Here is a 17,409-nt window from a genome sequence, read left to right on the forward strand (position 1 = left end):
ATCCTGAAAAGATTTGAAACTGTCTCAAAATGTTCCACAACACTGAAATGCCCTTTTCTGGTTTTATCAGGTATAAAATAATATCATATGCAAATAGAGCCAGCTTTTCATGACTACCATACCAATTATATCCTTGAGTTTCTGAGTCTCTTATTTTCTTTGCCAGTGGTTCTAAATATAGTCCAAATAACAAAAGGGAAGGAGGACAGCCCTGCCTGGTTCCTCTGCTCAAACAGAAATAATCAGAGAGAGTCTGCTGGATTTTTTGATGTTGAGGGTAAGCCCATGTTTAATACAGGCAGTCCTCGGGTTAAGGACAAGATCTGATTTTTACTCTGTCCTTAAGTTAAATTTGTATGTAAGTCGAAACACGTACATATGGCTCTTATTAAATGTCACTTAGTCAAATGTTTGCCTCAGTCTAGTATTTATTTTACTTTTCTTTGCATATAAAACACTTTAGAAACATTTCCAAAAAAAAAAATCTTAAACATAATACTGTATACTGTAGCTATGCTTCCTTACTTATGAGCTTTGCTTCCTTACTTCTATCAACAAAGCTGGTATAAGACATCTTGTTATTAAATGCAGTGTTTATGAGGACTTTTTCACACACCCATACCTCTCAATTGTGCAGATTTTTGGAGAATATCCAGATTTATGCCTCATATTTTGGTCCATTTTTCATAACATTGTGGTTGTTTAGCAAATATATTGACAAATCATAAAGACTGATGTTAGAAAATAATGACAGACACTTGAGTTTCAGAATTTATACCCTTCAGAAAATTCATGCTAATGCAAAACCTGTTATTCTATTAACTTCATAAGTTTGTAAGAACAATATTTATTAAAATTGTCCTTATTTTTTGGCATTTGTCCCACTTTTATTTATGGTTTTGTCCAGATTTCTTGCTCTAAGAGCTTTAGAGGTATGACACACACACAAACACTCTTAACCCTACTTTACCTATTCCATAACTAAGCCCCTCCCCTTATGCAACCACCCACCTCTTAACTACTGCCAGGGGATCACTCCCTTTCTCTCAATCTTCACTCTGTCTCTCTCTCTCTCTCTCTCATACACACAGTCACTTCTTCATTCATACCTGCATTCACTCACACATCGCTCTCACTCATGATCTCTCATACACACAGTCACTTCCTCATTCATACCTGCATTCACTCACACATCGCTCTCACTCTCCTGATCTCTCATACACACAGTCACTTCTTCATTCATATGTGCATTCACTCACACACATCGCTGTCACTCTTCCAATCTCTCATACTCACAGTCACTTCCTCATTCATACATACATTCACTCACACATCGCTCACTCTTCTGATCTCACACACACACACACACACACACACACACACACACACACACACACACACACACACACACACACACACACACACAGATTTAACAATTTTATTTTTTTTTATGTTATTTCAGACATTGCAGCAGCCCGTTTGTATCTATGGGTTGTCCGCATGTTGGATATCCGTAACCCAGGACTGCCTGTACACCAAGCACTTGTTTGGCTCAGCCCTTGATGGAGAATTTGAATATCACAATGTGGTTTGATAACAGCTACCTGTTTGCAGTCATCAGTAAACTTGGTTAGCCAGAGTCCATTGATATCAGATTGTATAGCAATATATACCAAAGAGGATGGAACCCAGGACAGAATTTTGTGGGTCACTGCTAGTGACATTTGTCTGTCTAGAGCAAATATCCCTAGCCTAATTGGTATGGGTTCTACCAGACAGCCAGTTACCAGTCTAGTGAACTATGTATGGGCTATTTTTAAATTGGGAGAGTTTATCAGTAATCCCAGCATGAGTGATAGTGTCATTGGCCTTGGCAAGATCTAGATAAGCAGTGTGGACTGTATGCCCCTTATCCATGGCTTTAGTAACCTTCTAAAGAACTCAACCAAGTTGAACAGGTGCAATCTGCCCTTTTAAAAGCCAAATAGATATGTAGTATGTATAAAAAGATGAACTGCCACAGTAGAAGGAAAATTCTTTATTGCAAGGACAAAGTGAGCGTTTTCATGACCTTCCAGGTCGCTTCATCAGACTTAATAAAACATCCCATGCCTTGCTTGATATATATACTTTCAAAGTAACCAATCAGTTAAGATAAACAATTAAATATTTATATCAGACTCAATTAATTTTAAAATAGTAGAAAAAACATAACTAGACATAAAACTGTTAAAACAGTATGCAAGTTCAAATGTGAATGCCTATAGAACCATGCAGAAGGGAATTAGTGCTTTAAGGCTCTTGCCTTTAAAAATGGTTTCAAAGAAACAGTTTCATTAATGCCTGGCGATTGTCTGCATTTAGTTACAGAATCCATTTTTGCTCAGCCTCTTCTGTTCTATTTCTAGTATCTCCCCCACTGATATATTCTTCCAGAACTTCTAAAACTAAAAATTTAAAAACATGGTGCATCCCTTCAGCTTCTACATGTTTAGCTAGGGCACTACTCTCCTTTTTGTTTACTATGTCCCTCATATGTTCTAAAATGCGTTCTGATATAAATATTTAATTGTTTGTCTTAACTGATTGGTCACTTTGAAAGTATATATATCAAGGAAGGCATGGGATGTTTTATTAAGTCTGATGAAGCGACCTGGAAGGTCGTGAAAACGCTCACTTTGTCCTTGCAATGAAGAATTTTCCTTCTACTGTGGCAGTTTGACTTTTTATACATACTACTGCCTCTGAGGTGAAGACCAAGCTGTTCATCTGGTACCTGTGTTTTTATCCTTCTCAAATAGACATGTATCCATGGATATAAGGATACCTATATCATTGTTTATTTGTTTAGCTATTATATTTTCCAAAGTCTTGCAAATAACACTAGTGAGACTAATAGGCCTGTAATTCCCAGGGTCAGTAGATGGACCACCTTTACGCAAGGGCACCACAACTGCCATTCTCTATTTCTTGAGGACATGACCAGTGGAGAGAGAATCAAGTTGAAGAGCTGGTGGAGAGGTTTTGCTAAGTGGGACTTTACATGTCAGGACCTAAGGAAATAGTGCTTTTAATTTTGAAAAGTGTTAAAAAGACTTGTCCAAATTGATCTCAGGAGGGGGAGTATAAGGGAAGGGAAAGGAGAGGAGAAAGGGGAGGGTTGATGGAGTGAAGATGGAAGTGAATTTGTCCCCAAAAATGTTAACAATTTCCTTGGGGTTAAAAAAGAGGTACCATTGGAGATCAGTTCAGTGCAGAATTGTAGGTTGCTTCTAATCTTATAATATAGTTGAAGAAAGTATTATGGTTAACTTTGAGTTAGTTGTAATCCAAGTTCATAGTTAGACTTTTCCTAATGGTACATTTGAGAGCCTTAAAGACAACATTTAAATCTCCCTTCTATAATGATGAAATGGACATCTTTAAATGATGCCCAGGAGCTTTTCCTTTTATTATAGAATATGTTGATGTGGTTGTTCCACAATATGGATTTATTTCTAAATTTGCCATTATGCTTAATCAAGACTGGTACCGCTGCCTCAGTGCATCTATCCAAGATGGAGTAAAATTCAGAGCAAGAAGCAGCAGCTTTAGTTAGAAGATTTGTTGGGAAGCTATACCATCTGCAATTGTCAATAAAATCAGTAAATGGTAAATAATTGGCCTGGGAGGTATCCTTCAGTATAGAGGAGTTATCAGGGCCCACAAAACAGGATTTCAAAGAGCAAATCACAGCAGGATGGTTAGATTTGACTAGTGAGGTGGTATCAAGCAGGTTACTGAAATTGGGAGAATGTTTGAGAACAAGATCAAGACTAATGGTGTGAACAAGGACAGTTTGGTCAACATTTACGAAGTATGTTGTACTACCTGTAAAACTTCAATCAATAAAGTCATAAATAGGGCTAAAATACTAAAGGTTCAGATGAACAAGCAAACTGAATAAAAAATAATGAAAGTCTGAGCTACCAAGTGAAAAACAAATGCTTTAATAAAACAATAAAACAGACAATGGGTAAACGTTTTTGGGATGTAATCCCTTCATCAGACATCACTACAAACTACTCAAAGGTATTTAAATAATGAACAAACAATTACATCTCAATAATATGGTCTACACCCTTTTAACACAGGGTTTTATAGGTAGCACACTATTCAAGCCTGGACTTCCATCTGCCCTAAGCTCAATGATCCACCTTATTTCATATAATTCTGTCAAATTTATTAGGTCCCCACCCCTTGCACTCATTTTTACAATTTGTTAGGCTAAAAAATTAAAAGTATGGCCCACATTATTTTTAATATGCTGATATAAGGCATTATGTACATTCTGTGTATGCATAGATGACAAATGCTGCAAATTTTTTTCTTTAAAATGACAATTTGTTTTCCCTACATAAAATGAGTCACAGTCTTTACACTTGGCCAGATATATAACACTCTTAGTTTGACAATGAGGCATACACATTAAAGCGGCTACAGTGGCAAATGTTTCACCTTGAGGCTTGCCTCTACTAAAAAGGGCATTTGTTTTTAGCTTGGTGGTTCAGACTTTCATTATTTTTTATTTTCCTGTAAGAATTGAGAAGATCAGAGGGGTTAGCAAACTATGCCAGAAGTTTCCATTTTGTTGTGGTTAAATTATGAACTAACAGTTCAGATGTATCAACATCTATCAGTATCAGCTAAATGGACCCCAAAAAATGTTTTTCTCCCTGACAAATAGAATTCCACATTTAAAACAGAAAGTGAGATAATACTGCGTACTGTGATTCCTATGCAGAATGTTGGAGCACAGACATTTGTAAAAGTGAGGCAGACAGCATTATGCATGCCTGCTCATGAAAGCAGAGTTTAGATAATAAAGAGCTTATAGCACATCAGAGATTCTTTAGGGCATACACCACATTCCTTTTACACTACATGACAGTGGGTACATTACCATTGCTTGCCCATATTATGCCATTATGAAAGAAAAAATGGCATACTGTTTAACTGCACAAAACTCTATTGCACCATAAAGTCTATACAAAGAAAGTAAAAGCACAGTGGGAGACACAGAAATGAAATGTTACTAAAGCATCTGCTAACCAAGTAACAATTAGTAGTGTTAAGATAAATGGCAGTTCACTGAAGCTGTCATTGATGCATATTACAGAGCAAGTGAACTATTCTGCACAAATAACAATACTTTATAAAATATGTAAATGAAATTATTTTGGGGGGGTGTACCCCCAAACTCTATTAATGTGACATTGTACATCTATGCTCTCCATTTTCTGTTTCAATCACTGGAACTGCCAAACAAGAAAATAGCCATCTTCTGTGACCAATTATGGTGATATTAAGTAAAATAGGATGCTTCTGCTGCAAAGCAACATTTCTGAAGCTGCAAGGCTTTACCAGGTGTGCTTCACACAGTATGGAAAATATCAGTCATTGGACATTCATTGTGTAACTGGAGGGTTATCTCCTTTATATACAAAGGACTTCATGGTGAGAGCTGTACAGCTTGGACTGGCCAACCCATGAAGAGAAAATATCTTAGTACGATCAGTGGTCTTCTTTTCTTTGCTGACCCCTGAATTCCTGAGTTTTCCCTGCCCCCCACATCTCTACATGTTAGCTAGTAACATTATGGCTATGCAGCAAGCCCAGACTATTCTAAATAGTTAACAATATAGTGGATTGTTAAATTATAGTAAACTGTGGCAGGGCAATGTTTCTCAGTTTTTTATGACTATGTTTAATGTAAGGAAAAATCTTCTGAACACAACACGATTATCTTCCATTTGAATAATTGTCTGTACAGTATAGCGTTTTACTCAGGTTCCTTGTTTATTGTGGAAACATTTGTTATTTCAGTTATTTGCTTGTTTTGGCTAGAATTGTACTTTACTTATATTTAACCACTTTTGAAGTTTTATTAAGTGTCTTCATTAATTTTCTTGAACTAATACACAGTTTTAGATAAACTGTTTTAAATACTTTGTAAAATATTATCAAGAAAGGAGAAGAGAAAGCCCAAACCTATGAGGTGCACACATTGTGTGGTAATGTTTCTGAAGGTTGTACTGCTGCTGTTGTAGATTGTCAGTAAAGAAATAATCATATGGGGAGTCATATGCAGTATTAGAGCTGAGTATCTTAAATAGAGATGGTTATGATTCCTTTTTGTTTGACACATTTAATGGGGTAACAAAACCTTATTGATGTGGAACTGAATTTTTAAAGACAATAGATATGCTAAGATTGAAGGATATCTATAAAAGTAATGTTATATATCATGAGGCTTTTCAATGCATCTTTATAAAACAATTATCTGTCTTTTAATTCTGTGAAAACCAAAGAGTTATATCTACAGCAGTGTAATTATGCATAGCATTAGGTTTCTGATTGATATGCCTAATTAGTGCCCTCTAAATCCTCCTGTATCCATGGTAACCCTTCCTAACCCACCACTTCCCTTTTAAACTGCAAAAGTTACCAACATTTTGATAAGAAAAGATTGAGAGAGATTTTGTGTAACAGCTGTAATTGGTCAACTTAGGTCAGTCATTTCAATAGAGACAATCACCATTTCAGAGATATGGTAAAGCCACACAGAGAAACATCTCATAAGCAGCTCATTGCCACACCTCATAACAGCTCATTACCATGCCTCATAAGCAGGTCATTGCCATACCTCATAAGCAGTGCATTACCATGTCTCTGAATTAAACTTTACACTGTCAGACTTGGCCATGCAAGTGCTCTCTCTACTAGCCTATGTATCTCTGTTGCATGGACACCCCCTACACAAGCTCATTAGCATGCGTGCACACACACACACAGACAGACAGACACATGCACGTGCACACACACACACACACACACACACACACACACACACACACACACAAAAGCATCCACAAACAACTCCGCATACACTCACAAAAACACTCACCCATGCACACAGACACAAAGGCACAGAGACACACACACATACACACACACACACACACACACACACACACACACACACACACACACACACACACACACACACACACACACACACACACACAGACACACACACACACACACACACACACACACACACACACACACAGTCAGCATCACCAACCCACTTTCTGTAATACTACTACCACCCAGAAAGGCAGACACACACACAAATGTACATGCACACAGATACAAATGGACACATATGCATCTATTCAGCCACATTCATGCCTGTTCAGACACACACATACACATCTCTGATACATTACCTGTACCTCAGCTGCTCCCATAGGAATGAAATGATGAATACTATCAAAATTTGGAGCCATGGATATTTCAAAGGGAGAGTGAGCACATGGATCATTAGCATTAGCCAGTCGCTTAGACTGCCTCATTAGCATGCAGCTTCCCCAGTAAGACTGCTCTCCAAGCTTCAGCCATTTCTGGGGGACAATAATAGCAGAACAATGGTCTCTGAATCAGAAAGGCTTACCATGATGCCAACACCTTCCAAGATAAGTCTTCTGTTTTGCAGTAAACCGTTCTGAATCCCGGGGTTAATCATGTGAAAGGAAGACATGACTCTTCTTGATGCAGTTTTCGCCATTAAGTTGCTGCACACTACTTAAATAAGGACTCATCCAGGACATATGGAAGTGGATCTGAATTTTGCCTCTATGAAATCTGCTGTAAAGTATATTTCTATTGAGACAAATGACTTCTTTACATATATATGGATTCCTTTCAAGCATTTAAACTCACAAGAGTCTGAGCACTTGAAATATTGGCTACTGAGTTTGAAAATGAACATTTTGAACATTGTTGGTGTTTAGTTGAGCGAGACTGCTGTATAGTGGGATCAGGTAATGTGCCCTTTCCCTATGGTAGTGCACACTTGGAGTTGGTATATTTAAGTAGCTGGGAGTGTGGGTAGTGTTTTGTTTTTCTTTAAGTTCAGCTTTCTATGGAGCCGTTAAAAGACTTAATGGGCATATAAAGGACTGAGTTTTATGACTGCAAAATGTAAAGACTGTATCGTTAGCCTGGGCTTGTGTAACCTTTAATTCATAAGCTCAAAAGTTTCATAGCTGGACATTTTCTCCTAACAAACCAAAAATATCTTAATAATATTATCTAAAATGTGATCTTAAACTGTAGTTAGATTTTGGGGGTCAGTATACTAAAAATCAAATGATAGAAATCTTAGTCGATGATTTAAGAGTTTTGCCTGCTACTTTATGAAAGTGGGTGTTTCAAAGTGACCCTAATGATGCTAAAAATTGTTGTACTCATACAGATTGTTGTTGTTGTGTCTTTTGGCTTTTCCTGGTTAGGGGTCGCCACAGCGGAACTCCGGTCATGAAATTAAATTATGTTTGCAAATGAGCAGTCCATACCTTTGGTAAATCATGTGTCAAATTCTGCTAACAAACCTAAAGTATCAGTTGTAGGCATGCTCTGTTTAAATGTGGGAAAAGGGTAACATAGGTAGTCTTTGTATTAGTAATGGTAAATGTTGTTATGCCCATGAAAGCTATAACCAGTGAAAAACTACTAATAATGACATGCCTGTGGACTGTGACAAATTATCATGCTACAGAAAAGTTAATTAAGTTCAGTGTCTTAATGGATGTCAGGTATCTCCAGAGACTACTAGATTCTGGCAGTATGATTACACTTATAAAGTCACAGTATGTCTGTACTAATAAGACCCTCAATAAATGTTTGTTTGTGTCTTTTGGCTTTTCCCGGTTAGGGGTTGCCACAGCGGAACTCCGGTCCACTAATGATTGGCAGTGTATTTTTACATGCCGAGTTGCCAGTCCTGATGCACAACCTTCAACAAAGGTACGCCTATTCACGCATGTCTCCACGCAGAAGGTGCTCTAGTTGAGAATCGAACCGGACAGCGTCTTACTGTGAGGATACAATGCTACCGCAGCACCTCTGTATTCATGGTAATGGAACAAAGTTTCCCATTACACAGCAAGGACTGCAAACTGTATTTGGGAGGATAATTAATTTTGTTGTTGTATTTCCCAGTTTAATACCTGATATGATAACAGGGAAAAATTATTCCCACTTTAAGGACTATGGAGTAATGGGAAGAATATATTCCTTTTGATAGACTATCTTATCGGTGTGGGGAGGGGAACCAGTAAGCAAATAAGCTTGCAGATACACCTCTACATAACTTGAAAAAGTAGGGGAGCAGCCACCAGACACATTCTTAAGAGTTTATGAATCTAACAAAGATCAAGATATAGTACTAGAAAGCCTCAAAGTTACAGACACTTTTCTAGGTTACAGACAAAAGAAGAACATGCACATTTTTACAAACATTTAAAGAAATCTAGTAACATGTGCCTATAGCCCAAAAGCCTGCAAAAGCAAAGATGGTAGAAGGAAGAGAGTTATAGTGCAAAGGACTGCAATCTAAAAGTGTTGCAAAACAGGAATATACAACCTGAATTGAACACTATCAAAGCAAAACAGAAAAAATAGACCCACCCCTCCCAAAAAAAATGGAGACTCGTAAGCAGCAGCAGCAGCTGAGGAGGAACATCAGTAAGAAAGACTTCACTTTTATAGTGAAAGAGGAAAAAGAAAAGTATCTGGTCAGATTTCTAACCCCATTACTATAAGTGTGAGACGGGAAACTCAAGTAAGGGAAGACTCTAAACAAAAGCTATTTATAGATAAGATAAAAAGTAAAACTAAAGGAAAATGTTGTTTTGAGATAGGCTTTGCAGAAGGAAAGCTACACAGAGAAGAACAACTAAATGATAGCACACTGCTCACTCAGAGAGAGACAAAGGAAGAGCAAGCTCAAGCAAAAAGAAAACAAGGGGGGATATCGCATACTGAGAGGCAAACTAACTTTGAAAAAAGCCCAAATGATTATAAGAACCCTAAACAGAAGAAAGAGGGTTCGATGCTTGAGGTTTATAAAAAGGAAAAAAGAATATGTAAGGTAGAAATTGTAACTGATTCTAAAGAGTACCACTATAAGTTGTCTTTCCAAGGAGAAGAATTAGACCCTGATATTCCAATATCTGTATTAGTAGGAGACAGTATTTTCTACCTCATGACTGACCAGTCCTGAGGAAAATCCACAGTTGGATAACCTCCAGGTAAGTCTGATAAATTTTAGAAATGCACAGTAGGAAGATGACAGTTGCAGCAGTGTAAGGGAAAGTATAGCTACAGTTATAGGGAAAGAAGCTGGACAAAATATTCCCACTCCCCATCAATACTTTGACCTATAAAATGATTTTATAGTATAGTGTATGATAATTTCCTTTGCAGGAGAGGATATACCTTTAGTAGATATTTGGATTAAGAAGAAGGCTTTCCTAATGACAGTTGACTCATGGTGGACAAAGGACAGCTCATATTTCTGAATGTACCTAGATTTCTGATAATGGCATCAGTTTTGGGGACTATATTATCAGCATAGTAGATGCAGAGTTGTTCTTTTTTTTTGCATTAAGTTTTATGCTGTGTTCTTTACACATGGAATTAGTTTGGCAAAGATGGTCTTTACTAGAATCTTTAATGAGCTTGTATTGGTGAGGAATTAGTGCTATTGTTTGTTTTTGGGTCTGCTTGATCTCTGGTCAGCATTTGGCATGGTGCATAATGGGATCTGTTTTTGGACCAATTATGGAACCACTGATACCTCAATGGCTGACCATGTCAACTCATAGTCATTATACTCTTTCTCACTTGTGGTATACAGCAGGGTTTCATTTTTTTGTCTGATGTTAATCTCTGTACATATCCTTACCCCAGGAACCATTATTCAGATGAGAGGCTTACTTTACCATTGCCATACTGATGACACACAGCTTTACCTCTCATACCAACAAAACTGTGAATGCCATCATCTCATTCGCAGATGACTTGACATATCTCCACAGGTGAATGATTTATAATCTATTAAAGTTTATTACCTCCAACATAGTTGCTACACCAATTCATACCTCTGTTTAGGATTCCTATGCTCCTGTTTTATGTCTTGATATTTTCTGTGATGCAACAGGCTAAAATTAGTGTCAAAGGTGGATAACTTAAAGGTTATTATTCATGACAAATTGACACTTAAGTACTAGGTGTCAGCTATCAAGTTCTTTTCTTTCCATTTTAGGAATATTGCCCTTGCAAAGTATCTTATTCCTCCTGTGAACCTTCCACTGGTTGTGTACTATGTCTTCTTCCTATTTAACCTACTGTAGTTCCCTGGTACTGGGGCTACATAACTCAGAACTTGATCAACAGCAGCTGGTACAGAACTCCAGAGCCTGGCTACTAATGGTTTTCTCCCAGTATGACAGGGTTATGTTGGCTCACTGTAGTGTACACTATCTGATACTCAGGTCTTGCATCATGTATAAGATTCTGGTCATGCTTTACTTAGTCTTGAATTACTTGGGCTCTCCATAACTACAGGAACTTTTGCCATGGTATGGATTGTATCACCCTGCTGTCAGCCACCAGGGGTCTGTTGGTGGTTCCAAGGCTGCAGTTGGAATCCTACTGGAACCACTGTTTTGTCTGCTAGGGCCCACATCTTTATAAAATCCTGTTAGGATGTCTCAGGCAGTCCCTAATGAGAAAGATTTTAAGAAGTTTCTAAGTATGCCTCTTTAAGATGATTAATTTCAAATTTTTGCTGAACTTGCCTGTTTGATTTATTCTCACTTATTTTTTTTTTATTTTGCTTTAGCAGTTTTACTTCTGTAAGGTCTTGTCTTGTTTCAGTTTTTCATTGCAACATTTATTATTTATTAATGTAAAGTGTTTACCCGTAGATGTTCAAATACATTTGGACTTAAAACAAAGAGATAACATGGTGTATTATCTCAACATGGGAAGCGGGGGGGGGGGGGGTGTCTTCTGGAGTATCACTAACACCTAGTGGAAGCCAGGAAGGTCTAGGTTGCTGCATTCCATGAATGTCTTACCCAACCCATACAATGTCTTAGTTTGAAGATATACAGAAGTGTGTGTGGTGTGAATGTGTGTTAGCCTGCCTCATTGCATTGCATGACAGAAGTGTGGTGTGTGAATGTGTGTCAACCTTCTGACATACATTGTATTTTGGAAGTGTATGGTGTGTATATATTAGCCTTCTGACATAAGTTGTGTGACGGACATGTTTGATGTGGATGTGTTAACCCGGCCATATATATTGTGAGACAGTGGTATACATGTGTTAGTCTGTGACACACTTTGTGATGGAAGTGTGTGATGTGAATATGTTAGCCTATGACACAGTGTGTGATAGAAGTGTGTGGTGTGCATGTGTTAGCCTGTGACACACTGTGTGATGGAAGGGCATGGTGTGCATGTGTTAGCTTGTGACACATTGTCTGATGGAAGTTTGTGGTGAGCATGTGTTAGCCTGCCCATAGCAGGCTGCCTGGTGTAGGGTTAACAATGACTGCTTAAACAAGAAAGTAAAGAAAGAAAGTTAGGATACATTATGAAAGTAGAACATCTGGTGCTCATCTTTCAGTTTACTGTGCATCAATGTTTTTTATTTTGCTTTCTTGCCTGAATCCTATAGCCTGAAGCCAGGAAGAAGGATTACATATTTATTTATCTGTTGATATAAAAAGATAATAGTAAGGGTGTAACTTCTTTTTATAAGGACGGAGTCAGAGAGGTAGCAGCTTGAGCACAAGTAGCAGCAAAAACAACTTATCTTGGTTCCCTAAAGAATTTGGAGGTTCTAAAAAAGCAGAGCTACTCAAAGAGTATCTTGCACTTCAAAGTGGATATCATTTTAGTCTTGAACTACTTTTTGGAAAACACAATTTTAACATTTAAGTTATTTTCCAGAAGAGATGAAATTTAAGACAGCATCAGACACCTTCAGCTTTTTATCTTCTTTCTCTTACATTTTTAAAGCAGAAAAGCACAGGCTCCGGAATGTGGAGTTTACCACTAAGTGTTTCAAGAAACACGGTGTCGGGTACAGAGGGACTGTGAACACCACAACCTCAGGAATTCCATGTCAGCGCTGGGATTCACAGACTCCACACAACCACAACTTCCTTCCGGAAAACTATGAGTGCAAGTAAGTTGTAGCTTATATCGCTGTGCTCCACTGCAATCCTGAACTTGTTTCTAAAGCATATTCAGTATTAGCAATTGTTTATTGTATTCAGATTCATATCCTTGATCTTTAGTTACATTTTTGTATACAATACCGATCTGTATTAGTTGTCGTCTCATGTTGGGTGGCACAGGAGTGTAATAGTTAGTATTGCTGACTCACAGCATTTAATTATACAGTTCTATTCCCATCGGAGGAGACTTATATGCATAGTCTGCTTTCCTTTCCTATGCCTGCATGGGTTTTCACTGGTTACTCAAGTTTCCTCCCATATTCCACAAATATACCTCAGGTGGATTGTTTCCAAATTGTCAGTAGGTGTGAATGTTTTGTTTTGTGTGTGTGTTTCCTGTGACAGACTATTATTGTATACAGGATTATTGTCTTTGCTTTGTGCCCACTGTGCTGGGATAGGATCTGGCTTCCCCATAACCCTGAATTAGATTTAATGGGTACTTGGATAATGAATAAATTGAATGAATGAATGAATGAATGAATGAATGAATGAATGAATGAATGAATGAATGAATGAATGAATGAATGAATGACTCTTTTCACACTGCTATTTATCCATCTTGTCTATTACTTATTTCTCAGCTTTGACCACTTCTAACCCGTACACATTTAGGCAATGTGAAACAATGTTAACAGCAGGTAAATGGCAAGAAGGATGCCTTAGGGTGGTATGTTATAATAAATTATAATTATTTTATTTACCATTTGTTAACCAGTGTATAGAGGTCATCCACATGGAACATTTTCAGGTTCAGCTCAGGAGCAAACAGACAAACAGAACACAATGTAACAATCATGCCTATTTAATGCTGACCACGCAGACTCTAAAGCTGACTACTACTAAATGCCTAAAGAACAATTCTGAGACAGAGTGGCTGACAGTTTGGTGTTAAGGACAATGACAGTGATGCTTATACAGTCTACCTGTGAGCAATGATTCTGCTCCTTTCTTTATATTACATCTCTGCACTTCAGATGCAGGATGAGAAAAGATGTGCTTTCTGTATTTAAGCTAAATAGTATTTTGTGAATAGTCCAGAACTCCTTGTCAGTCATAAATGACATAACTTCCTAAGCAACACAGCATCACATGCATCTGTACACACTTCTGAATTCTATACCATTTTAAATGGTTGCAAAGTACTGTCTCTACCTGTTCATCATAAAACAAATAGCAATTAAAAAAAAAAGAAATCCCATTTGGTGGAACTTCTGTATAAACAAATGCTACAACAAAAAGAGGAAACACATAACTAAACTACCTGTAAATTATTCTCACTTCCCCATTACAAAGGAGACGTGATACCCAGTACTGCATTGAACTTGTCCTTATACAAGATCCCTCTCAGATCCCGAGCCCATTGCTGATATCATAGTAGACAAATACAATGCTAATTTCACACTCTGTACTTAACCCACCACTCCCCTCCACCACTGCCCAAACCATTTAAATAAACTTCTTAGACCAGGTGTATCAGCAATATCCAAAACTAAAATTACCAGTCCATGAGACCCAATAATGTTCCCATTAGTCTTCTAAATAATGTCAAGCATCACTTAGCCAAAACAATCCCCTCCTAAACCTCTTTAAATGTCTTCACATGCTATGCTCCTGAGGAGTAGAGAAGGGCCACAGTGGTAGCATTACACAAAGGTGGACCATAACTGACTGTGGCAACTGTAAATCTGTCTACCTCATTAGGAGCCTTGCAGGAGTGGGGATGCCCTCTGCCTGTGGCATCAGGCCTCAAAATGCTCATGGAAAGTCTGTTAATTCATTGCCCTTACGTGTTGCATTTAGACAGACTACAGATCATCTACACTTGTACTGTGCTTTCTTACCTCAGTACAGGCCACAATCATTACAGCCACGATCACATTTATAGAAATTAGTATCTGGTATTAACTGTTTGCTGAAAAAATCCTGATGCTTTGAGAATGCTAAGATTCCACTGTGAAAATTCTGAAAGATACAAAGGTAAAGAGAAATTCAGCTGGGCAGCTAAAGTCTTAAGTTGAGACTCTCCCACTAAAAAATAATCCCACTACAGTCTGGAATCTTGCAGGGGAGGGAGCAGCAGTAGACAAGGTTATGACATTCTCGTAGGAAGTCTTCACGAGAGATAGGGGACACTTGAGGAAGGGGAAGGAGGAGTCAGAAGGTCTGATGTTTCTTAGGGATCCCACATCTGGAGGATATGACTTCTTGCCAAAAGGTTTCTAATTTTGCTTAGGACAGTGTCAAGACAAAAATGATGAAAGATCAGAAACCCGAACGTCGATTTTTACCAGGGTAAGTAAATATGTGGCCAACTGTAAACAGAACTTACACCAAGGTAAGTAAAACCCACCTAGGTGGGGGGCTACGTACTCCACACCCCCTAACTAAATATACCATCTCCGGGATTCCACTACAGTGGAGAACAAGGCATTTAGCGAAGTGTTTACTTACCCTAGCAAACTGTTGATGTTCAGGTTTCTGAACTTTTGTGATTTTTGTCTAAGGATTTTGAAAGTCGGTCATCTGAGAGTCGGGCTTTAGAAGTAGACCCACTTTGGGATGGCCAATGATGAAAGGTGATTATATCATTATTGTGGGTATTTATAAAAGGTGTTTGTAATAAGTAGGTCAGTGAGGGAATGATTATCTGATGCATTGTTTAGTCTGAGCTTCTCTGATCATCTGATCTAGTCAGGTCTCTTAGGGTTCCTGAACAGCTGTTACTGTTTAGACCAAGAAGGTAGGCATTAAAGCCCTCTGGAGTTATAATTATTGTTAGGGTGAAGTAGACAGGTAATAGCCATGGCAAGCTTGCTTGCATTATTAGGAGCAGTATCTTCATCGATCGGTTTTGGACCATGGGACTCTTGAATTCTGATTTTGCAAAGACAAGATGTTTATATTTAACTTATACAGTAATAGAGTACCTCCCCCTACTGTTTCATTGTCTTGATAGTTACTGATACCTTGGGAAAATGGTTTGAGTTAGGTCTAATATTTTTGACTCGTGGTTCAGTTATGCTTAACAAATTCAGGAGTATGTACATTTAGCCAGGTGTCCAGATGGTGTCATTTGTTAATAATGCTCCCAGTATTTATGAGATATCTCGTTAAGGACATGTTTTCTTGTGTGGGGGGGCAATTACAGAGGTTTTACAACACAGGAGAGAGAGAGAAGGCCTAGATTAGGATGAATACACTCATAAGGCTGTATGAGGAAAAAAGTGTTGGAATGGTGTACACTGTTTTAAACATTTGTAGTTTTGAGATATTTTATATTTAAGCTGAAATTTGCTTAGGCATTGTATGACTGCGATAGATGATTGCGGTAAATTTTATTTGAAATAACCACATTTGGTAGAATCTCAGCAGACTGAATCCAAATGTTTGAAACCTCATTTAGTTGACTACTCACTTTGTTGAAAGATTATTTAGTCATCGATACCACTGTAACACATATTCTATCAGAGACATGGAGAAAAGTTAAAAAGTATATAAAAAAGTACAACTGTTTTTGCACTGAGTATTCATTTCCATGTACTCTCACTGTAGTGGGATTATTTCAATACCCCTGCTTGCTATATACTAACCCTGAGGTCAAAATTCTTTGAACTAAAGCAAATGTTTGCATATACCTCCAAGTTACTGCAACCTCTGATTTAGTATATATAAAGTCTGGGAGTGAGAGGGCTGATCCCCCCACCATTGAGGGGTGGGATTAGGGGAGGCAAAGAATCCTTGTAAAAGCATTTTTAAAGTGATATTATCTGTATGATATTTGCAATTCAACTAAATGATGTTTCAACCAGTTGAGCAGTTGACTAAATGAGGGTTCATTCAATGTGCAGATTCTTCTAAATAACACATATCTTATGACAGCTAGTATTTGTTGAGTCATTATATATTTTTACATGAACCTTTTTACACTGCACCTGCCAACCAGCAAGTTTCCCCCTATTAGCCATGCCTGTTTGTTCCCCTGTCCTTGATATTACCCCATGAGGGTGAGAGCTGGATGGGGGGCATCATACAGTAAGCCTCAACAGTGGTTTGTACCCTTGCCAGCATCTTGTTAATTAGAATGCATTTGTTTAGGCCTAAACCCTCTTCTGGATATGGACAACCCTGTCACCACAGGGACCACAGTACCCTTCCCAATACAGGTGTATGACATGCTTATATGCTTATAACAATACACATAACTGATTACATCAAAAGTGAAAGGAACAAAAATAAATACTAAAGTTACAAGTACAGTTTATTTGAC

General features: G+C 37.9%; 1 protein-coding gene across 3 annotated transcripts in view; it reads left to right on the forward strand.

Moving 5' to 3' along the window:
- MST1 (macrophage stimulating 1) overlaps window positions 1–17,409 on the forward strand; it is a 442,641-nt gene that overhangs the window by 229,208 nt on the left and 196,024 nt on the right. For 2 of the 3 annotated variants that reach the window (XM_044077787.1, XM_044077790.1), the window contains exon 8: window positions 12,919–13,087. In XM_044077787.1, coding sequence (XP_043933722.1) covers window positions 12,919–13,087 — 169 coding nt within the window. The remainder of the gene's footprint in view (window positions 1–12,918; window positions 13,088–17,409) is intronic. The other variant, XM_044077788.1, reaches the window with a different exon arrangement.

The sequence above is a fragment of the Protopterus annectens genome, chromosome 7.part0 (assembly GCF_019279795.1).
Source record: "Protopterus annectens isolate FY-2018-M chromosome 7.part0, PAN1.0, whole genome shotgun sequence".
In the NCBI taxonomy this organism is placed as follows: Eukaryota; Metazoa; Chordata; order Ceratodontiformes; family Protopteridae; genus Protopterus; species Protopterus annectens.